The 25,338-nt window shown below is 41.0% G+C and overlaps 1 protein-coding gene across 1 annotated transcript in view; it reads right to left on the reverse strand.

Moving 5' to 3' along the window:
* Positions 1-25,338, reverse strand: part of LOC106564142 (MHC class II regulatory factor RFX1) — a 59,799-nt gene that overhangs the window by 19,228 nt on the left and 15,233 nt on the right. The window contains 5 exon segments of the mRNA XM_045692056.1: positions 9,608-9,757; positions 9,922-10,019; positions 10,660-10,814; positions 10,912-11,015; positions 11,456-11,574. Of these exon segments, the coding sequence (XP_045548012.1) occupies positions 9,608-9,757; positions 9,922-10,019; positions 10,660-10,814; positions 10,912-11,015; positions 11,456-11,574 (626 nt within the window).

The following is a 25,338-nucleotide window of genomic DNA, read 5'->3' on the forward strand; positions in this document are numbered from 1 at the left end:
CAGACAGAGAGAGAGAGAGAGAGGTAGTGGTTAAAAGGTATCCAGACAGAGAGAGAGAGAGAGGTAGTGGTTAAAAGGTATCCAGACAGAGAGAGAGAGAGAGAGTAGTGGTTAAAAGGTATCCAGACAGAGAGAGAGAGAGAGGTAGTGGTTAAAAAGGTATCCAGACAGAGAGAGAGAGAGAGGTAGTGGTTAAAAGGTATCCAGACAGAGAGAGAGAGAGAGGTAGTGGTTAAAAGGTATCCAGACAGAGAGAGAGAGAGAGGTAGTGGTTAAAAGGTATCCAGACAGAGAGAGAGAGAGAGGTAGTGGTTAAAAAGGTATCCAGACAGAGAGAGAGAGAGAGAGGTAGTGGTTAAAAGGTATCCAGACAGAGAGAGAGAGAGGTAGTGGTTAAAAGGTATCCAGACAGAGAGAGAGAGAGAGAGTAGTGGTTAAAAGGTATCCAGACAGAGAGAGAGAGAGAGGTAGTGGTTAAAAGGTATCCAGACAGAGAGAGAGAGAGAGGTAGTGGTTAAAAGGTATCCAGACAGAGAGAGAGAGAGAGGTAGTGGTTAAAAGGTATCCAGACAGAGAGAGAGAGAGGTAGTGGTTAAAAGGTATCCAGACAGAGAGAGAGAGAGAGGGTAGTGGTTAAAAGGTATCCAGACAGAGAGAGAGAGAGAGAGTAGTGGTTAAAAGGTATCCAGACAGAGAGAGAGAGAGAGGGTAGTGGTTAAAAGGTATCCAGACAGAGAGAGAGAGAGAGAGGTAGTGGTTAAAAGGTATCCAGACAGAGAGAGAGAGAGAGGTAGTGGTTAAAAGGTATCCAGACAGAGAGAGAGAGAGAGGTAGTGGTTAAAAGGTATCCAGACAGAGAGAGAGAGAGAGAGTAGTGGTTAAAAGGTATCCAGACAGAGAGAGAGAGAGGTAGTGGTTAAAAAGGTATCCAGACAGAGAGAGAGAGAGAGAGGTAGTGGTTAAAAGGTATCCAGACAGAGAGAGAGAGAGGTAGTGGTTAAAAGGTATCCAGACAGAGAGAGAGAGAGAGGTAGTGGTTAAAAAGGTATCCAGACAGAGAGAGAGAGAGAGGTAGTGGTTAAAAGGTATCCAGACAGAGAGAGAGAGAGAGGTAGTGGTTAAAAGGTATCCAGACAGAGAGAGAGAGAGAGTAGTGGTTAAAAGGTATCCAGACAGACAGAGAGAGAGAGGTAGTGGTTAAAAGGTATCCAGACAGAGAGAGAGAGAGAGAGGTAGTGGTTAAAAGGTATCCAGAGAGAGAGAGAGAGAGAGGTAGTGGTTAAAAGGTATCCAGACAGAGAGAGAGAGAGAGGTAGTGGTTAAAAGGTATCCAGACAGAGAGAGAGAGAGGAGGTAGTGGTTAAAAGGTATCCAGACAGAGAGAGAGAGAGAGAGTAGTGGTTAAAAGGTATCCAGACAGAGAGAGAGAGAGAGAGGTAGTGGTTAAAAGGTATCCAGACAGAGAGAGAGAGAGAGGTAGTGGTTAAAAGGTATCCAGACAGAGAGAGAGAGAGAGAGGTAGTGGTTAAAAGGTATCCAGACAGAGAGAGAGAGAGAGGTAGTGGTTAAAAGGTATCCAGACAGAGAGAGAGAGAGAGGTAGTGGTTAAAAGGTATCCAGACAGAGAGAGAGAGAGAGAGGTAGTGGTTAAAAGGTATCCAGACAGAGAGAGAGAGAGAGGTAGTGGTTAAAAGGTATCCAGACAGAGAGAGAGAGAGAGGTAGTGGTTAAAAGGTATCCAGACAGAGAGAGAGAGAGAGGTAGTGGTTAAAAAGGTATCCAGACAGAGAGAGAGAGAGAGTAGTGGTTAAAAGGTATCCAGACAGAGAGAGAGAGAGAGAGGTAGTGGTTAAAAGGTATCCAGACAGAGAGAGAGAGAGAGAGGTAGTGGTTAAAAAGGTATCCAGACAGAGAGAGAGAGAGAGGTAGTGGTTAAAAGGTATCCAGACAGAGAGAGAGAGAGGGGTAGTGGTTAAAAGGTATCCAGACAGAAGAGAGAGAGAGGTAGTGGTTAAAAGGTATCCAGACAGAGAGAGAGAGAGAGAGGTAGTGGTTAAAAGGTATCCAGACAGAGAGAGAGAGAGAGGTAGTGGTTAAAAGGTATCCAGACAGAGAGAGAGAGAGAGGTAGTGGTTAAAAGGTATCCAGACAGAGAGAGAGAGAGAGAGGTAGTGGTTAAAAGGTATCCAGACAGAGAGAGAGAGAGAGAGGTAGTGGTTAAAAGGTATCCAGACAGAGAGAGAGAGAGGGTAGTGGTTAAAAGGTATCCAGACAGAGAGAGAGAGAGAGAGTAGTGGTTAAAAGGTATCCAGACAGAGAGAGAGAGAGAGAGGTAGTGGTTAAAAGGTATCCAGACAGAGAGAGAGAGAGAGGTAGTGGTTAAAAGGTATCCAGACAGAGAGAGAGAGAGGAGGTAGTGGTTAAAAGGTATCCAGACAGAGAGAGAGAGAGAGTAGTGGTTAAAAGGTATCCAGACAGAGAGAGAGAGAGAGAGGTAGTGGTTAAAAGGTATCCAGACAGAGAGAGAGAGAAGAGGTAGTGGTTAAAAGGTATCCAGACAGAGAGAGAGAGAGAGAGGTAGTGGTTAAAAGGTATCCAGACAGAGAGAGAGAGAGAGGAGGTAGTGGTTAAAAAGGTATCCAGACAGAGAGAGAGAGAGAGAGGTAGTGGTTAAAAAGGTATCCAGACAGAGAGAGAGAGAGAGAGGTAGTGGTTAAAAGGTATCCAGACAGAGAGAGAGAGAGGTAGTGGTTAAAAGGTATCCAGACAGAGAGAGAGAGAGAGGTAGTGGTTAAAAGGTATCCAGACAGAGAGAGAGAGAGAGGTAGTGGTTAAAAGGTATCCAGACAGAGAGAGAGAGAGAGGTAGTGGTTAAAAGGTATCCAGACAGAGAGAGAGAGAGAGAGGTAGTGGTTAAAAGGTATCCAGAGAGAGAGAGAGAGAGAGGTAGTGGTTAAAAGGTATCCAGACAGAGAGAGAGAGAGGTAGTGGTTAAAAGGTATCCAGACAGAGAGAGAGAGAGAGTAGTGGTTAAAAGGTATCCAGACCAGAGAGAGAGAGAGGTAGTGGTTAAAAGGTATCCAGACAGAGAGAGAGAGAGGTAGTGGTTAAAAAGGTATCCAGACAGAGAGAGAGAGAGAGGTAGTGGTTAAAAGGTATCCAGACAGAGAGAGAGAGAGAGAGGTAGTGGTTAAAAGGTATCCAGACAGAGAGAGAGAGGAGGTAGTGGTTAAAAGGTATCCAGACAGAGAGAGAGAGAGAGGTAGTGGTTAAAAGGTATCCAGACAGAGAGAGAGAGAGAGGTAGTGGTTAAAAGGTATCCAGACAGAGAGAGAGAGAGAGGGTAGTGGTTAAAAGGTATCCAGACAGAGAGAGAGAGAGAGAGGTAGTGGTTAAAAAGGTATCCAGACAGAGAGAGAGAGAGGTAGTGGTTAAAAGGTATCCAGACAGAGAGAGAGAGAGAGAGGTAGTGGTTAAAAGGTATCCAGACAGAGAGAGAGAGAGAGAGGTAGTGGTTAAAAGGTATCCAGAGAGAGAGAGAGAGAGAGGTAGTGGTTAAAAGGTATCCAGACAGAGAGAGAGAGAGAGGTAGTGGTTAAAAGGTATCCAGACAGAGAGAGAGAGAGGTAGTGGTTAAAAGGTATCCAGACAGAGAGAGAGAGAGAGAGGTAGTGGTTAAAAGGTATCCAGACAGAGAGAGAGGTAGTGGTTAAAAGGTATCCAGACAGAGAGAGAGAGAGAGAGGTAGTGGTTAAAAAGGTATCCAGACAGAGAGAGAGAGAGAGAGGTAGTGGTTAAAAGGTATCCAGACAGAGAGAGAGAGAGAGTAGTGGTTAAAAGGTATCCAGACAGAGAGAGAGAGAGGTAGTGGTTAAAAGGTATCCAGACAGAGAGAGAGAGAGAGGTAGTGGTTAAAAGGTATCCAGACAGAGAGAGAGAGAGAGGTAGTGGTTAAAAGGTATCCAGAGAGAGAGAGATAGTGGTTAAAAGGTATCCAGACAGAGAGAGAGAGAGGTAGTGGTTAAAAGGTATCCAGACAGAGAGAGAGAGAGGTAGTGGTTAAAAGGTATCCAGACAGAGAGAGAGAGAGAGGTAGTGGTTAAAAGGTATCCAGACAGAGAGAGAGAGAGAGGTAGTGGTTAAAAAGGTATCCAGACAGAGAGAGAGAGAGGTAGTGGTTAAAAGGTATCCAGACAGAGAGAGAGAGAGAGGTAGTGGTTAAAAGGTATCCAGACAGAGAGAGAGAGAGAGGTAGTGGTTAAAAGGTATCCAGACAGAGAGAGAGAGAGAGGTAGTGGTTAAAAGGTATCCAGACAGAGAGAGAGAGAGGTAGTGGTTAAAAGGTATCCAGACAGAGAGAGAGAGAGGTAGTGGTTAAAAGGTATCCAGACAGAGAGAGAGAGAGAGGTAGTGGTTAAAAGGTATCCAGACAGAGAGAGAGAGAGAGAGGTAGTGGTTAAAAGGTATCCAGACAGAGAGAGAGAGAGGGTAGTGGTTAAAAGGTATCCAGACAGAGAGAGAGAGAGAGGTAGTGGTTAAAAGGTATCCAGACAGAGAGAGAGAGAGGGGTAGTGGTTAAAAGGTATCCAGACAGAGAGAGAGAGAGAGGTAGTGGTTAAAAGGTATCCAGACAGAGAGAGAGAGAGAGGTAGTGGTTAAAAAGGTATCCAGACAGAGAGAGAGAGAGAGAGTAGTGGTTAAAAGGTATCCAGACAGAGAGAGAGAGAGAGAGGTAGTGGTTAAAAGGTATCCAGACAGAGAGAGAGAGAGAGGTAGTGGTTAAAAGGTATCCAGACAGAGAGAGAGAGAGGTAGTGGTTAAAAGGTATCCAGACAGAGAGAGAGGAGAGGTAGTGGTTAAAAGGTATCCAGACAGAGAGAGAGAGAGAGGTAGTGGTTAAAAGGTATCCAGACAGAGAGAGAGAGAGAGGTAGTGGTTAAAAGGTATCCAGACAGAGAGAGAGAGAGGTAGTGGTTAAAAGGTATCCAGACAGAGAGAGAGAGAGAGTAGTGGTTAAAAGGTATCCAGACAGAGAGAGAGAGAGAGAGGTAGTGGTTAAAAGGTATCCAGACAGAGAGAGAGAGAGAGGTAGTGGTTAAAAGGTATCCAGACAGAGAGAGAGAGAGAGGTAGTGGTTAAAAGGTATCCAGACAGAGAGAGAGAGAGAGAGGTAGTGGTTAAAAGGTATCCAGACAGAGAGAGAGAGAGTAGTGGTTAAAAGGTATCCAGACAGAGAGAGAGAGAGAGGTAGTGGTTAAAAGGTATCCAGACAGAGAGAGAGAGAGGGTAGTGGTTAAAAGGTATCCAGACAGAGAGAGAGAGAGAGGTAGTGGTTAAAAGGTATCCAGACAGAGAGAGAGAGAGAGGGTAGTGGTTAAAAGGTATCCAGACAGAGAGAGAGAGAGAGGTAGTGGTTAAAAGGTATCCAGACAGAGAGAGAGAGAGAGGTAGTGGTTAAAAGGTATCCAGACAGAGAGAGAGAGAGAGGTAGTGGTTAAAAAGGTATCCAGACAGAGAGAGAGAGAGAGGTAGTGGTTAAAAGGTATCCAGACAGAGAGAGAGAGAGAGGTAGTGGTTAAAAGGTATCCAGACAGAGAGAGAGAGAGAGGTAGTGGTTAAAAGGTATCCAGACAGAGAGAGAGAGAGAAGTAGTGGTTAAAAGGTATCCAGACAGACAGAGAGAGAGAGAGGTAGTGGTTAAAAGGTATCCAGACAGAGAGAGAGAGAGAGGTAGTGGTTAAAAGGTATCCAGACAGAGAGAGAGAGAGAGAGGTAGTGGTTAAAAGGTATCCAGACAGAGAGAGAGAGAGAGGTAGTGGTTAAAAGGTATCCAGACAGAGAGAGAGAGAGAGGGTAGTGGTTAAAAGGTATCCAGACAGAGAGAGAGAGAGAGGTAGTGGTTAAAAGGTATCCAGACAGAGAGAGAGAGAGAGGTAGTGGTTAAAAGGTATCCAGACAGAGAGAGAGAGAGAGAGGTAGTGGTTAAAAGGTATCCAGACAGAGAGAGAGAGGTAGTGGTTAAAAGGTATCCAGACAGAGAGAGAGAGAGAGGTAGTGGTTAAAAGGTATCCAGACAGAGAGAGAGAGAGGTAGTGGTTAAAAGGTATCCAGACAGAGAGAGAGAGAGAGAGGTAGTGGTTAAAAGGTATCCAGACAGAGAGAGAGAGAGAGGTAGTGGTTAAAAGGTATCCAGACAGAGAGAGAGAGAGAGGTAGTGGTTAAAAGGTATCCAGACAGAGAGAGAGAGAGAGGTAGTGGTTAAAGGTATCCAGACAGAGAGAGAGAGAGAGTAGTGGTTAAAAGGTATCCAGACAGAGAGAGAGAGAGAGGTAGTGGTTAAAAGGTATCCAGACAGAGAGAGAGAGAAGTAGTGGTTAAAAGGTATCCAGACAGAGAGAGAGAGAGAGAGTAGTGGTTAAAAGGTATCCAGACAGAGAGAGAGAGAGGTAGTGGTTAAAAGGTATCCAGACAGAGAGAGAGAGAGAGGTAGTGGTTAAAAGGTATCCAGACAGAGAGAGAGAGAGAGGTAGTGGTTAAAAGGTATCCAGACAGAGAGAGAGAGAGAGGTAGTGGTTAAAAGGTATCCAGACAGAGAGAGAGAGAGAGGGTAGTGGTTAAAAGGTATCCAGACAGAGAGAGAGAGAGAGAGGTAGTGGTTAAAAGGTATCCAGACAGAGAGAGAGAGAGAGGTAGTGGTTAAAAGGTATCCAGACAGAGAGAGAGAGAGAGAGGTAGTGGTTAAAAGGTATCCAGACAGAGAGAGAGAGGAGAGGTAGTGGTTAAAAGGTATCCAGACAGAGAGAGAGAGAGAGGTAGTGGTTAAAAGGTATCCAGACAGAGAGAGAGAGAGAGGGTAGTGGTTAAAAGGTATCCAGACAGAGAGAGAGAGAGAGAGGTAGTGGTTAAAAGGTATCCAGACAGAGAGAGAGAGAGAGGTAGTGGTTAAAAGGTATCCAGACAGAGAGAGAGAGAGAGAGGTAGTGGTTAAAAGGTATCCAGACAGAGAGAGAGAGAGAGGTAGTGGTTAAAAGGTATCCAGACAGAGAGAGAGAGAGAGGTAGTGGTTAAAAGGTATCCAGACAGAGAGAGAGAGAGAGAGGTAGTGGTTAAAAGGTATCCAGACAGAGAGAGAGAGAGAGTAGTGGTTAAAAGGTATCCAGACAGAGAGAGAGAGAGAGGGTAGTGGTTAAAAGGTATCCAGACAGAGAGAGAGAGAGAGAGGTAGTGGTTAAAAGGTATCCAGACAGAGAGAGAGAGAGAGGGTAGTGGTTAAAAGGTATCCAGACAGAGAGAGAGAGAGAGAGGTAGTGGTTAAAAGGTATCCAGACAGAGAGAGAGAGAGAGGTAGTGGTTAAAAGGTATCCAGACAGAGAGAGAGAGAGAGGTAGTGGTTAAAAGGTATCCAGACAGAGAGAGAGAGAGAGAGGTAGTGGTTAAAAGGTATCCAGACAGAGAGAGAGAGAGGTAGTGGTTAAAAGGTATCCAGACAGAGAGAGAGAGAGAGGTAGTGGTTAAAAGGTATCCAGACAGAGAGAGAGAGAGAGAGGTAGTGGTTAAAAGGTATCCAGACAGAGAGAGAGAGAGAGGTAGTGGTTAAAAGGTATCCAGACAGAGAGAGAGAGAGAGGTAGTGGTTAAAAGGTATCCAGACAGAGAGAGAGAGAGGTAGTGGTTAAAAGGTATCCAGACAGAGAGAGAGAGAGAGGTAGTGGTTAAAAGGTATCCAGACAGAGAGAGAGAGAGAGAGGTAGTGGTTAAAAGGTATCCAGACAGAGAGAGAGAGAGGGTAGTGGTTAAAAGGTATCCAGACAGAGAGAGAGAGAGAGGGTAGTGGTTAAAAGGTATCCAGACAGAGAGAGAGAGAGAGAGGTAGTGGTTAAAAGGTATCCAGACAGAGAGAGAGAGAGAGGTAGTGGTTAAAAAGGTATCCAGACAGAGAGAGAGAGAGAGAGGTAGTGGTTAAAAGGTATCCAGACAGAGAGAGAGAGAGAGAGGTAGTGGTTAAAAGGTATCCAGACAGAGAGAGAGAGAGAGAGTAGTGGTTAAAAGGTATCCAGAGAGAGAGAGAGGGTATCCAGACAGAGAGAGAGAGAGAGGTAGTGGTTAAAAAGGTATCCAGACAGAGAGAGAGAGAGAGGTAGTGGTTAAAAGGTATCCAGACAGAGAGAGAGAGAGAGAGGTAGTGGTTAAAAGGTATCCAGACAGAGAGAGAGAGAGAGAGGTAGTGGTTAAAAGGTATCCAGACAGAGAGAGAGAGAGGTAGTGGTTAAAAGGTATCCAGACAGAGAGAGAGAGAGAGGTAGTGGTTAAAAGGTATCCAGACAGAGAGAGAGAGAGAGAGTAGTGGTTAAAAGGTATCCAGACAGAGAGAGAGAGAGAGGTAGTGGTTAAAAGGTATCCAGACAGAGAGAGAGAGAGAGAGGTAGTGGTTAAAAGGTATCCAGACAGAGAGAGAGAGAGAGGTAGTGGTTAAAAGGTATCCAGACAGAGAGAGAGAGGTAGTGGTTAAAAGGTATCCAGACAGAGAGAGAGAGAGGTAGTGGTTAAAAGGTATCCAGACAGAGAGAGAGAGAGAGAGGTAGTGGTTAAAAGGTATCCAGACAGAGAGAGAGAGAGAGAGGTAGTGGTTAAAAGGTATCCAGACAGAGAGAGAGAGAGAGAGGTAGTGGTTAAAAGGTATCCAGACAGAGAGAGAGAGAGAGGTAGTGGTTAAAAAGGTATCCAGACAGAGAGAGAGAGAGGTAGTGGTTAAAAGGTATCCAGACAGAGAGAGAGAGAGAGGTAGTGGTTAAAAGGTATCCAGACAGAGAGAGAGAGAGAGTAGTGGTTAAAAGGTATCCAGACAGAGAGAGAGAGAGAGGTAGTGGTTAAAAGGTATCCAGACAGAGAGAGAGAGAAAGTAGTGGTTAAAAGGTATCCAGACAGAGAGAGAGAGAGAGAGGTAGTGGTTAAAAGGTATCCAGACAGAGAGAGAGAGAGAGAGGTAGTGGTTAAAAGGTATCCAGACAGAGAGAGAGAGAGAGAGGTAGTGGTTAAAAGGTATCCAGACAGAGAGAGAGAGAGAGAGGTAGTGGTTAAAAGGTATCCAGACAGAGAGAGAGAGAGAGGTAGTGGTTAAAAGGTATCCAGACAGAGAGAGAGAGAGAGGTAGTGGTTAAAAAGGTATCCAGACAGAGAGAGAGAGAGGTAGTGGTTAAAAGGTATCCAGACAGAGAGAGAGAGGTAGTGGTTAAAAGGTATCCAGACAGAGAGAGAGAGAGAGGTAGTGGTTAAAAGGTATCCAGACAGAGAGAGAGAGAGAGGTAGTGGTTAAAAAGGTATCCAGACAGACGAGAGAGAGAGGTAGTGGTTAAAAGGTATCCAGACAGACAGAGAGAGAGAGAGGTAGTGGTTAAAAGGTATCCAGACAGAGAGAGAGAGAGAGGTAGTGGTTAAAGGTATCCAGACAGAGAGAGAGAGAGGGTAGTGGTTAAAAGGTATCCAGACAGACAGAGAGAGGTAGTGGTTAAAAGGTATCCAGACAGAGAGAGAGAGAGAGAGGTAGTGGTTAAAAGGTATCCAGACAGAGAGAGAGAGGTAGTGGTTAAAAGGTATCCAGACAGATGTACCTGCACGTTGGTGAAGTCAACTCTGTTGAGGTCACTCAGCATCTGATTGATCTGGGCTGTGTTCTGGAGGACGGCCCTGGCTGCCTGGGCCAGGTGGTTGAGACTGGTGTAGCGACGCAGCGTCTGGGCAAACGCTCCCGCACACACCACCTGGAGGAGAGGAGGAGACGGGAGAGAGGAGGGGAGGAGGGGGAAGGGAGAGGGAAGGGGAGGGGGGGAGGAAGGGAGAGGGAATGTAGTTTTGTGGAAGAGTGTTTGTATTGTGTGTGTGTGTGTGTGTGTGTGTGTGTGTGAGAGAGAGAGAGAAATCACACCTTGATACGGACCATCTCCTCTGGTATGTTCATCATGGCGCATGTCAGCCAGCTCTCTAGACTCTTGGCAAAGTTACGGATGGCCTGAGTTAAGGCACCTGACAGAGAGAGAGGGAGGGAGATGAATATACATGACAGAGAAAAGTAGGTAGTCATATGTTTTAGAAGACATTACATGTACTGTCATTTAGTGTTATGTAGCTCTGTCATGTAGCTCTAAGGTCATGTTGTGTAGTTCTAATGTCATGTCATGTGGCTCTAATGTCAAGTTGTGCAGCTCTGTCAAGTTATGTGGCTCTAATGTCAAGTTATGTGGCTCTAATGTCAAGTTATGTGGCTCTAATGTCAAGTTATGTAGCTCTAATGGCATGTTATGTAGCTCTAATGGCATGTTATGTAGCTCTAATGGCATGTTATGTAGCTCTAATGGCATGTTATGTAGCTCTAATGGCATGTTATGTAGCTCTAATGGCATGTTGTGCAGCTCTGTCATGTTATGTAGCTCGAATGTCATGTTGTGCAGCTCTGTCATGTTATGTAGCTCTAATGTCATGTTATGTAGACCTAATGGCATGTTATGTAGCTCTAATGGCATGTTGTGCAGCTCTGTCATGTGGCTCTAATGGCATGCTGTGCAGCTCTGTCATGTTATGTAGCTCTAATGGCATGTTGTGCAGCTCTGTCATGTTATGTAGCTCTAATGTCATGTTATGTAGACCTAATGTCATGTGTCATAACTCACTGGGGATGGGTCAATATCGTCAGGGATGAGGATCTCCACCAGCGCCTGGTACAGTGTGTTATCACAGTCTCTGGTCCAGTGAACAACTGGCTGGTACTTACACAGCACCACCAGGTACCACTTAGGTAGACGCTCCTCTGACTCACCATGACTGAAGGCACGCACACACACTATTTGTTAGATTCTATGTGTTATAATGTAATGTGTGACATGTAGAACGTGTGTGTGTGTGTGTGTGTTTCACTCACACGCCGAGTGTGTCTGCGTCGATGCTCTCGCTGAACCTCCAGAAGGTTTTCCACAGCGTCTCCACCAGAGTGAACTGCAGGTTCACCATCACATCCAGAATGGCCTGCACAGACATGACATAGCACTACGTAAGAATGATAAAACACTACGTTTGCCTGACATTACACTACATTAGACTGACATAACACACCTGTAGACTGACATAGTATTTTAACAGACATGAAAGATAGAAAGTCATAACACTACATTAGACTAAGACTGCCATAAGCCAGCAGTGCGTGACATGACATTTGACCCACATAACAGGACATAGACCTACATTAGAAATACATTAGACAGACATAACACTACATTAGACTGACAAAGCACTGCTAACACATTGATAACACAGTGATAACACAATCCTGGAACTAACACACCTGATTCAACTTCTCAACTCATCATCGTTATCGTTAGTTGAATCAAGACAGACATAGCCCTACATAATAGGCACAACACTTCATAAGACTGCCACAAGCCAGCAGTGCGTAGTAGACTGTATACCTCACAGTGTTCCCTGTAGAGCTGTTGGAAGGCTGCGATGTGTTCTGGAATGATCCCGTCAGGAAGAGGTCTGTCCTGCAGATCCAACTCTGGGAACTCGGGCAGCGCCCGCGACGCGTCTGGACAACAACAACGTTTACATTGTTGTGGAATTACATGTTGATGATTTACAATGTGTTTATCTGTGTGCTTCACATTGGTTTAGTATGTTTCCTAGCTATGTTTATTCCATTATTTACGGAGGCATTCTTGTTACTACGTGTGTGTGTGTGTGTGTGTGTGTGTGTGTGTGTGTGTGTGTGTGTGTGTGTGTGTGATAGTGATGCACATTTCGGTGAATTCTTCTGCCGACTAACCGGTCAACAAACGGTTATACAGTAAAATGACGTGAACAACAGAAAATACTATGCATTCATACAAAGACCTGATGTGTTTCATTAATGGAAACACGCAACAAAAGCAGGTCTGTCATCTTCCAGTCAAAAGGCTCGAGCCTCTAATTGGACAAGTCCTGTAATGAAGCAGATAATAAAACATCATTTGTAAAATGAATGGATATTAATATGACTAGGATGGATGATAATATGACTAGGATGGATATTAATATGACTAGGATGGATATTAATATGACTAGGATGGATGATAATATGACTAGGATGGATGATAATATGACTAGGATGGATGATAATATGACTAGGATGGATATTAATATGACTAGGATGGATGATAATACGACTAGGATGGATGATAATATGACTAGGATGGATATTAATATGACTAGGATGGATGATAATATGACTAGGATGGATGATAATATGACTAGGATGGATATTAATATGACTAGGATGGATGATAATATGACTAGGATGGATATTAATATGACTAGGATGGGTTGACTAGGGTGGATGATAATATGACTAGGATGGATGATAATATGACTAGGATGGATATTAATATGACTAGGATGGGTTGACTAGGGTGGATGATAATATGACTAGGATGGATGATAATATGACTAGGATGGATATTAATATGACTAGGATGGATGATAATATGACTAGGATGGATATTAATATGACTAGGATGGATGATAATATGACTAGGATGGATATTAATATGACTAGGATGGATATTAATATGACTAGGATGGGATGATAATATGACTAGGATGGATGATAATATGACTAGGATGGATGATAATATGACTAGGATGGATGATAATATGACTAGGATGGATATTAATATGACTAGGATGGATGATAATATGACTAGGATGGATATTAATATGACTAGGATGGATATTAATATGACTAGGATGGATGATAATATGACTAGGATGGATATTAATATGACTAGGATGGATGATAATATGACTAGGATGGATATTAATATGACTAGTTGACTAGGATGGATGATAATATGACTAGGATGGGATGATAATACGACTAGGATGGATGATAATATGACTAGGATGGATGATAATACGACTAGGATGGATGATAATACGACTAGGATGGATAATAATACGACTAGGATGGATGATAATACGACTAGGATGGATAATAATATGACTAGGATGGATAATAATATGACTAGGATGGATGATAATATGACTAGGATGGATGATAATACGACTAGGATGGATGATAATACGACTAGGATGGATGATAATATGACTAGGATGGATATTAATATGACTAGGATGGATGATAATATGACTAGGATGGATATTAATACGACTATACTAGGATGGATATAATACGACTAGGATGGATGATAATACGACTAGGATGGATAATAATATGACTAGGATGGATAATAATATGACTAGGATGATATTAATATGACTAGGATGGATGATAATAACGACTAGGATGGATGATAATATGACTAGGATGGATGATAATAACGACTAGGATGGATGATAATATGACTAGGATGGATGATAATATGACTAGGATGGATGATAATACGACTAGGATGGATAATAATATGACTAGGATGGATATTAATACGACTAGGATGGATGATAATACGACTAGGATGGATATTAATATGACTAGGATGGATGATAATATGACTAGGATGGATGATAATATGACTAGGATGGATGATAATACGACTAGGATGGATAATAATATGACTAGGATGGATAATAATATGACTAGGATGGATATTAATATGACTAGGATGGATGATAATATGACTAGGATGGATGATAATATGACTAGGATGGATATTATTGACAAGGATGGATGATAATACGACTAGGATGGATGACATATGATAATATGACTAGGATGGATATTAATATGACTAGGATGGATTATAATATGACTAGATGGTATATTAATATGACTAGGTGGATGATAATACGACTAGGATGGATGATAATACGACTAGGATGGATGATAATATGACTAGGATGGATGATAATATGACTAAGGATGGATGATAATATGACTAGGATGGATAATAATATGACTAGGATGGATAATAATATGACTAGGATGGATGATAATACGACTAGGATGGATAATACGACTAGGATGGATGATAATACGACTAGGATGGATGATAATATGACTAGGATGGATGTAATCGACTAGGATGGATGATAATATGACTAGATAGATGGATGATAATACGACTAGGATGGATAATAACACGACTAGGATGGATGATAATACGACTAGGATGGATGATAATACGACTAGGATGGATGATAACACGACTAGGATGGATGATAATACGACTGTGGTTTTGACAAGGATGGATGATAATACGACTAGGATGGATGATAATACGACTAGGATGGATGATAATATGACTAGGATGGATGATAATACGACTAGGATGGATGATATACGACTAGGATGGATGATAATACGACTCAGGATGGATGATAATTCGACTAGGATGGATGATAATACGACTAGGATGGATGATAATACGACTAGGATGGATGATAATACACTAGGATGGGTTGACTAGGATGGATGATAATATGACTAGGATGGATGATAATACGACTAGGATGGATGATAATACGACTAGGATGGATGATAATACGACTAGGATGGATGATAATACGACTAGGATGGATGATAATACGACTAGGATGGATGATAATACGACTAGGATGGATGATAATAAACGACTAGGATGGATGATAATACGACTAGGATGGATGATAATATGACTAGGATGGATGATAATACGACTAGGATGGATGATAATACGACTAGGATGGATGATAATAGACTAGGATGGATGATAATACGACTAGGATGGGGACTAGGATGGATGATAATACGACTAGGATGGATGATAACCGACTAGGATGGATGATAATACGACTAGGATGGATGATAATACGACTAGGATGGATGATAATATGACTAGGATGGATGATAATATGACTAGGATGGATGATAATACGACTAGGATGGATGATAATACGACTAGGTGGGATGGATGATAATACGACTAGGATGGATGATAATCGACTAGGATGGATGATAATATGACTAGGATGGATGATAATATGACTAGGATGGATGATAATACTGACTAGGATGGATGATAATATGACTAGGATGGATGATAATACGACTAGGATGGATGATAATATCGACTAGGATGGATGATAATACGACAAGGATGGATGATAATATGACTAGGATGGATGATAATATGACTAGGATGGATGATAATATGACTAGGATGGATGATAATATGACTAGGATGGATGATAATAACACTAGGATGGATGATAACATGACAAGGATGGATGATAATATGACTAGGATGGATGATAATACGACTAGGATGGATGATAAACGACTAGGATGGATGATAATATGACTAGGATGGGATGACAAGGATGGATGATAATATGACTAGGATGGATGATAATATGACTAGGATGGATGATAATACGACTAGGATGGATGATAATATGACTAGGATGGATGATAATACGACTAGGATGGATGATAATGCGACTAGGATGGATGATAATACGACTAGGATGGATGATAATACGACTAGATGGGTTGACCAGGATGGATGATAATACGACTAGGATGGATGATAATACGACTAGGATGGATGATAACGACTAGGATGGATGATAATACGACTAGGATGGATGATAATACGACTAGGGTGGATGATAATACGACTAGGATGGATGATAATGCGACTAGGGTGGATGATAATACGACTAGGATGGATGATAATACGACTAGGATGGATGATAATATGACTAGGATGGATGATAATACGACTAGGATGGATGATAATCTGACTAGGATGGATGATAATACGACTAGATGGATGATAATATGACTAGGATGGATGATAATATGACTAGGATGATGATATACGACTAGGATGGATGATAATACGACTAGGATGGATGATAATACGACTAGGATGGATGATAATATCGACTAGGATGGATGACAAGGTGGATGTAATACGACTAGGATGGATGATAATACGACTAGGAGGGCAATGATGATAATACGACTAGGATGGATGATAATACGACTAGGGTGGATGATAATACGACTAGGATGGATGATAATACGACTAGGATGGATGATAATACGACTAGGATGGATGATAATACGACTAGGATGGATGATAATACGACTAGGATGGATGATAATACGACTAGGATGGATGATAATACGACTAGGATGGATGATAATACACTAGGATGGATGATAACGACTAGGATGGATGATATACACTAGGATGGCTGACTAGGATGGATGATAATACGACTAGGATGGATGATAATACACTAGGATGGATGATAATACGACTAGGATGGATGATAATATCACTGACTAGATGGATGATAATATGACTAGGATGGATGATAATACGACTAGGGTGGATGATAATACGACTAGGATGGATGATAATATCGACTAGGATGGATGATAATACGACTAGGATGGATGATAATACGACTAGGATGGATGATAATACGACTAGGATGGATGATAATACGACTAGGATGGATGATAATACGACTAGGATGGATGATAATATGACTAGGATGGATGATAATACGACTAGGATGGATGATAATAAGACTAGGATGGATGATAATACGACTAGGATGGATGATAATACGACTAGGATGGGATGCTGGATGATAATACGACTAGAGATGGATGATAATACGACTAGGATGGGGAGATGGATGATAATACGACTAGGATGGATGATAATACGACTAGGATGGATGATAATACGACTAGGATGGGATGAAGATGGATGTTACCGACTAGGATGGATGATAATACACTAGGATGGATGATAATACGACTAGGATGGATGATAATATGACTAGGATGGATGATAATATCGACTAGGATGGATGATAATACGACTAGGGTGGATGATAATATGACTAGGATGGATGATAATATGACTAGGATGGATGATAATAGACTAGGATGGATGATAACACGACTAGGATGGATGATAATATCGACTAGGATGGATGATAATATGACTAGGATGGGATGACAAGGATGGATGTTAATACGACTAGGATGGATGATAATATGACTAGGATGGGATGACAAGGATGGATGATAATATGACTAGGATGGATGATAATATGACTAGGATGGATGATAATATGACTAGGATGGATGATATGTAATCGACTAGGATGGATGATAACACGACTAGGATGGATGATAATATGACTAGATGGGATGACAAGGATGGATGATAATACGACTAGGATGGATGATAATATGACTAGGATGGATGACCGACTAGGATGGATGATAATATGACTAGGATGGATGATAATACGACTAGGATGGATGATAATACGACTAGGATGGATGATAATACGACTAGGATGGATGATAATACGACTAGGATGGATGATAATACGACTAGGATGGATTGACTAGGATGGATGATAATACGACTAGGATGGATGATAATACGACTAGGATGGATGATAATACGACTAGGATGGATGATAATACGACTAGGGTGGATGATAATACGACTAGGGTGGATGATAATACTGACTAGGGTGGATGATAATACGACTAGGGTGGATGATAATACGACTAGGGTGGATGATAATACGACTAGGATGGATGATAACACGACTAGGATGGATGATAATACGACTAGGATGGATGATAATACGACTAGGATGGATGATAATATGACTAGGATGGATGATAATATGACTAGGGTGGATGATAATACGACTAGGGTGGATGATAATATGACTAGGATGGATGATAATACACTAGGATGGGTTGACTAGGATGGATGATAATACGACTAGGATGGATGATAATACGACTAGGATGGATGATAATACGACTAGGATGGATGATAATACGACTAGGATGGATGATAATATGACTAGGATGGATGATAATACGACTAGGGTGGATGATAATACGACTAGGATGGATGATAATATGACTAGGATGGGATGGATGATAATATGACTAGGAGGGATGATAATACGACTAGAATGGATGATAATATGACTAGGATGGATGATAATACGACTAGGATGGATGATAATACGAATAGGATGGGATGACAAGGATGGATGATAATATGACTAGGATGGATGATAATACGACTAGGATGGATGATAATACGACTAGGATGGATGATAATACGACAAGGATGGATGATAATATGACTAGGATGGATGATAATATGACTAGGATGGATGATATGACTAGGGTGGATGATATGACTAGGGTGGATGATAATATGACTAGGATGGATGATAATACGACTAGGATGGATGATAATACGACTAGGATGGATGATAATACGACTAGGATGGATGATAATACGACTAGGATGGATGATAATATGACTAGGATGGGATGACAAGGATGGATGATAATATGACTAGGATGGATGACAATATGACTAGGATGGATGATAATACGACTAGGATGGATGATAATATCGACTAGGATGGATGATAATACGACTAGGATGGATGATAATACGACTAGGATGGGTTGACAAGGATGGATGATAATACGACTAGGATGGATGATAATACGACTAGGATGGATGATAATACGACTAGGGTGGATGATAATACGACTAGGGTGGATGATAATACGACTAGGATGGATGATAATACGACTAGGGTGGATGATAATACGACTAGGGTGGATGATAATACGACTAGGATGGATGATAATACGACTAGGATGGATGATAATACGACTAGGATGGATGATAATACGACTAGGATGGATGATAATATGACTAGGGTGGATGATAATACGACTAGGGTGGATGATAATACGACTAGGATGGATGATAATACGACTAGGATGGATGATAATATGACTAGGATGGATGATAATACGACTAGGATGGATGATAATAACGACTAGGATGGATGATAATACGACTAGGATGGATGATAATACGACTAGGATGGATGATAATATGACTAGGATGGATGATAATCGACTAGGATGGATGATAATACGACTAGGATGGATGATAATATGACTAGGATGGGATGGATGATAATATGACAGGATGGATGATAATACGACTAGAATGGATGATAATATGACTAGGATGGATGATAATACAACTAGGATGGATGATAATAGAACAGGATGGGATGACAAGGATGGATGATAATACGACTAGGATGGATGATAATACGACTAGGATGGATGATAATACGACTAGGATGGATGATAATACGACTAGGATGGATGATAATATGACTAGGATGGATGATAATACGACTAGGATGGATGATAATATGACTAGGATGGATGATATAGACTAGGATGGATGATAATACGACTAGGATGGATGATAATACGACTAGGATGGATGATAATACGACTAGGATGGATGATAATATGACTAGGATGGGTTGACTAGGATGGATGATAATATGACTAGGATGGACGATAATACGACTAGGATGGATGATAATATGACTAGGATGAAGATGGATGAATACGACTAGGATGGATGATAACACGACTAGGATGGATGATAATACGACTAGGATGGAAATGGATGATAATATGACTAGGATGGATGATAATATGACTAGGATGGATGATAATACGAACTAGGATGGATGATAATACACTAGGATGGATGATAATATGACTAGGATGGATGATAATACGACAAGGATGGATGATAATATGACTAGGATGGATGATAATATGACTAGGATGGATGATAATATGACTCAGGATGGGATGACAAGGATGGATGTTAATACGACTAGGATGGGATGACAAGGATGGATGTTAATACGACTAGGATGGGATGACAAGGATGGATGATAATATGACTAGGATGGACGATATTATGACTAGGATGGATGATAATATGACTAGGATGGGATGACAAGGATGGATGTTAATACGACTAGGATGGATGATAATGCGACTAGGATGGATGATAATACGACAAGGATGGATGATAATATGACTAGGATGGATGATAATATGAGTAGGATGGATGATAATATGACTAGGGTGGATGATAATATGACTAGGATGGATGATAATATGACTCAGGATGGATGATAATATGACTAGGATGGATGATAATACGACTAGGATGGATGATAATACCGACTAGGATGGATGATAATATGACTAGGATGGGATGACAAGGATGGATGTTAATACGACTAGGATGGATGATAATATGACTAGGATGGGATGACAAGGATGGATGATAATATGACTAGGATGGACGATATTATGACTAGGATGGATGATAATATGACTAGGATGGGATGACAAGGATGGATGTTAATACGACTAGGATGGATGATAACACGACTAGGATGGATGATAATATGACTAGGATGGGATGACAAGGATGGATGATAATATGACTAGGATGGGATCGATGATAATATGACTAGGATGGATGATAATACGACTAGGATGGATGATAATATGACTAGGATGGATGATAATATCGACTAGGATGGATGATAATACGACTAGGATGGATGATAATACGACTAGGATGGATGATAATACGACTAGGATGGATGATAATACGACTAGGGTGGATGATAATACGACTAGGATGGATGATAATACGACTAGGATGGATGATAATACGACTAGGGTGGATGATAATACGACTAAGGTGGATGATAATCGACTAGGGTGGATGATAATACGACTAGGGTGGATGATAATACGACTAGGGTGGATGATAATACGACTAGGGTGGATGATAATCGACTAGGGTGGATGATAATACCGACTAGGGTGGATGATAATACGACTAGGATGGATGATAATACGACTAGGATGGATGATAATACGACTAGGATGGATGATAATATGACTAGGATGGATGATAATATGACTAGGGTGGATGATAATATCCACTAGGATGGATGATAATATGACTAGGATGGATGATAATACGACTAGGATGGGTTGACTAGGATGGATGATAAAACGACTAGGATGGATGATAATATCGACTAGGATGGATGATAATCGACTAGGATGGATGATAATACGACTAGATGGATGATAATATGACTAGGATGGATGATAATACGACTAGGGTGGATGATAATACGACTAGGATGGATGATAATATGACTAGGATGGGATGGATGATAATATGACTAGGAGGGATGATAATACGACTAGAATGGATGATAATATGACTAGGATGGATGATAATACGACTAGGATGGATGATAATACGAATAGGATGGGATGACAAGGATGGATGATAATATGACTAGGATGGATGATAATACGACTAGGATGGATGATAATACGACTAGGATGGATGATAATACGACAAGGATGGATGATAATATGACTAGGATGGATGATAATATGACTAGGATGGATGATAATATGACTAGGATGGATGATAATATGACTAGGTGGATGATAATATGACTAGGGGATGGATGATAATATGACTAGGATGGATGATAATATGACTAGGATGGATGATAATACGACTAGGATGGATGATAACACGACTAGGATGGATGATAATATGACTAGGATGGGATGACAAGGATGGATGATAATATGACTAGGATGGATGATAACATGACTAGGATGGATGATAATACGACTAGGATGGATGATAATACACTAGGATGGATGATAATACACTAGGATGGATGATAATACGACTAGGATGGGTTGACTAGGATGGATGATAATACGACTAGGATGGATGATAATACGACTAGGGTGGATGATAATCGACTAGGGTGGATGATAATCGACTAGGGTGGATGATAATACGACTAGGATGGATGATAATACGACTAGGGTGGATGATAATACGACTAGGGTGGATGATAATACGACTAGGATGGATGATAATACGACTAGGATGGATGATAATACGACTAGGATGGATGATAATACGACTAGGATGGATGATAATATGACTAGGATGGATGATAATATGACTAGGGTGGATGATAATACGACTAGGATGGATGATAATATGACTAGGATGGATGATAATACGACTAGGATGGGTTGACTAGGATGGATGATAATACGACTAGGATGGATGATAATACGACTAGGATGGATGATAATACGACTAGGATGGATGATAATACGACTAGGATGGATGATAATATGACTAGGATGGATGATAATACGACTAGGGTGGATGATAATACGACTAGGATGGATGATAATATGACTAGGATGGGATGGATGATAATATGACTAGGAGGGATGATAATACGACTAGAATGGATGATAATATGACTAGGATGGATGATAATACGACTAGGATGGATGATAATACGAATAGGATGGGATGACAAGGATGGATGATAACATGACTAGGATGGATGATAATACACTAGGATGGATGATAATACGACAAGGATGGATGATAATATGACTAGGATGGATGATAATATGACTAGGATGGATGATAATATGACTAGGATGGATGATAATATGACTAGGATGGATGATAATATGACTAGGATGGATGATAATACGACTAGGATGGATGATAATACGACTAGGATGGATGATAATACGACTAGGATGGATGATAATATGACTAGGATGGGATGACAAGGATGGATGATAATATGACTAGGATGGACGATATTATGACTAGGATGGATGATAATATGACTAGGATGGGATGACAAGGATGGATGTTAATACGACTAGGATGGATGATAACACGACTAGGATGGATGATAATATGACTAGGATGGGATGACAAGGATGGATGATAATATGACTAGGATGGAATCGATGATAATATGACTAGGATGGATGATAATATGACTAGGATGGATGATAATACGACTAGGATGGATGATAATACGACTAGGATGGATGATAATACGACTAGGATGGATGATAATACGACTAGGATGGATGATAATACTGACTAGGATGGATGATAATACGACTAGGATGGATGATAATACGACTAGGGTGGATGATAATACGACTAGGATGGATGATAATACGACTAGGATGGATGATAATACGACTAGGTGGATGATAATACGACTAGGTGGATGATAATACCGACTAGGATGGATGATAATACGACTAGGATGGATGATAATACGACTAGGATGGATGATAATACGACTAGGGGTGGATGATAATACGACTAGGGTGGATGATAATACGACTAGGGTGGATGATAATACGACTAGGGTGGATGATAATACGACTAGGGTGGATGATAATACGACTAGGATGGATGATAATACGACTAGGATGGATGATAATATGACTAGGATGGATGATAATATGACTAGGGTGGATGATAATACGACTAGGATGGATGATAATACGACTAGGATGGATGATAATATGACTAGGATGGATAATATGACTAGGGTGGATGATAATATGACTAGGATGGATGATAATATGACTAGGATGGATGATAATACGACTAGGATGGATGATAATATGACTAGGATGGGATGACAAGGATGGATGTTAATACGACTAGGATGGATGATAATATGACTAGGATGGGATGACAAGGATGGATGATAATATGACTAGGATGGACGATAATATGACTAGGATGGATGATAATATGACTAGGATGGGATGACAAGGATGGATGTTAATCGACTAGGATGGATGATAATATGACTAGGATGGGATGACAAGGATGGATGATAATATGACTAGGATGGGATGGATGATAATATGACTAGGATGGACAATAATATGACTAGGATGGATGATAATATGACTAGGATGGATGATAATATGACTAGGATGGATATTAATATGACTAGGATGGGTTGACTAGGGTGGATGATAATACGACTAGGGTGGATGATAATACTGACTAGGGTGGATGATAATCGACTAGGGTGGATGATAATACGACTAGGGTGGATGATAATACGACTAGGGTGGATCATAATACGACTAGGGTGGATGATAATAATCGACTAGGGTGGATGATAATACGACTAGGGTGGATGATAATACGATTAGGATGGATGATAATACGACTAGGATGGATGATAATACGACTAGGATGGATATTAATATGACTAGGATGGGTTGACTAGGGTGGATGATAATACGACTAGGATGGATGATAATACGACTAGGATGGATGATAATACGACTAGGATGGATGATAATATGACTAGGGTGGATGATAATACGTACTAGGATGGATGATAATACGACTAGGATGGATGATAATATGACTAGGATCGATAATATGACTAGGGTGGATGATAATATGACTAGGATGGATGATAATATGACTAGGATGGATGATAATACGACTAGGATGGATGATAATATGACTAGGATGGGATGACAAGGATGGATGTTAATACGACTAGGATGGATGATAATATGACTAGGATGGGATGACAAGGATGGATGATAATATGACTAGGATGGACGATAATATGACTAGGATGGATGATAATATGACTAGGATGGGATGACAAGGATGGATGTTAATCGACTAGGATGGATGATAATATGACTAGGATGGGATGACAAGGATGGATGATAATATGACTAGGATGGGATGGATGATAATATGACTAGGATGGACAATAATATGACTAGGATGGATGATAATATGACTAGGATGGGTTGACTAGGGTGGATGATAATACGACTAGGGTGGATGATAATACGACTAGGGTGGATGATAATACGACTAGGGTGGATGATAATACGACTAGGGTGGATGATAATACGACTAGGGTGGATGATAATACGACTAGGGTGGATGATAATACGATTAGGATGGATGATAATACGACTAGGATGGATGATAATACGACTAGGATGGATATTATGACTGGATGGTATAATATAGGATGAATGACTAGGATGGTTGACTAGGGTGGATGATAATACGACTAGGATGGATGATAATACGACTAGGATGGATGATAATACGACTAGGATGGATGATAATACGACTAGGATGGATATTAATATGACTAGGATGGATGATAATACGACTAGGATGGATGATAATACGACTAGGGTGGATGATAATATGACTAGGATGGTGGGTTTGACTTCTGGGCAACGGAAGAAAGTTGGTGTGAAAACCAATAGAACAGGAGAGAAATGCTGGTTAACGGCATCAGGAAGTCTTTATAAAATAATTGCCTCCACATTTCTATAGATTCATTTTGACAAGGCTACTCTGAAGTAAGTTGTTTGAAGTAAAGTAAAACATTCAGGTTTCAAACAATTCTAGTGCAAAGTGGTGTGTGACGTGCTGACAGCCTGCCTAGCGTTGACTAAAGCCCAGGCACTCGAATGGCGAATGGGAGACACACT

This window comes from Salmo salar, chromosome ssa12, assembly GCF_905237065.1.
Source record: "Salmo salar chromosome ssa12, Ssal_v3.1, whole genome shotgun sequence".
Classification (NCBI taxonomy): Eukaryota; Metazoa; Chordata; class Actinopteri; order Salmoniformes; family Salmonidae; genus Salmo; species Salmo salar.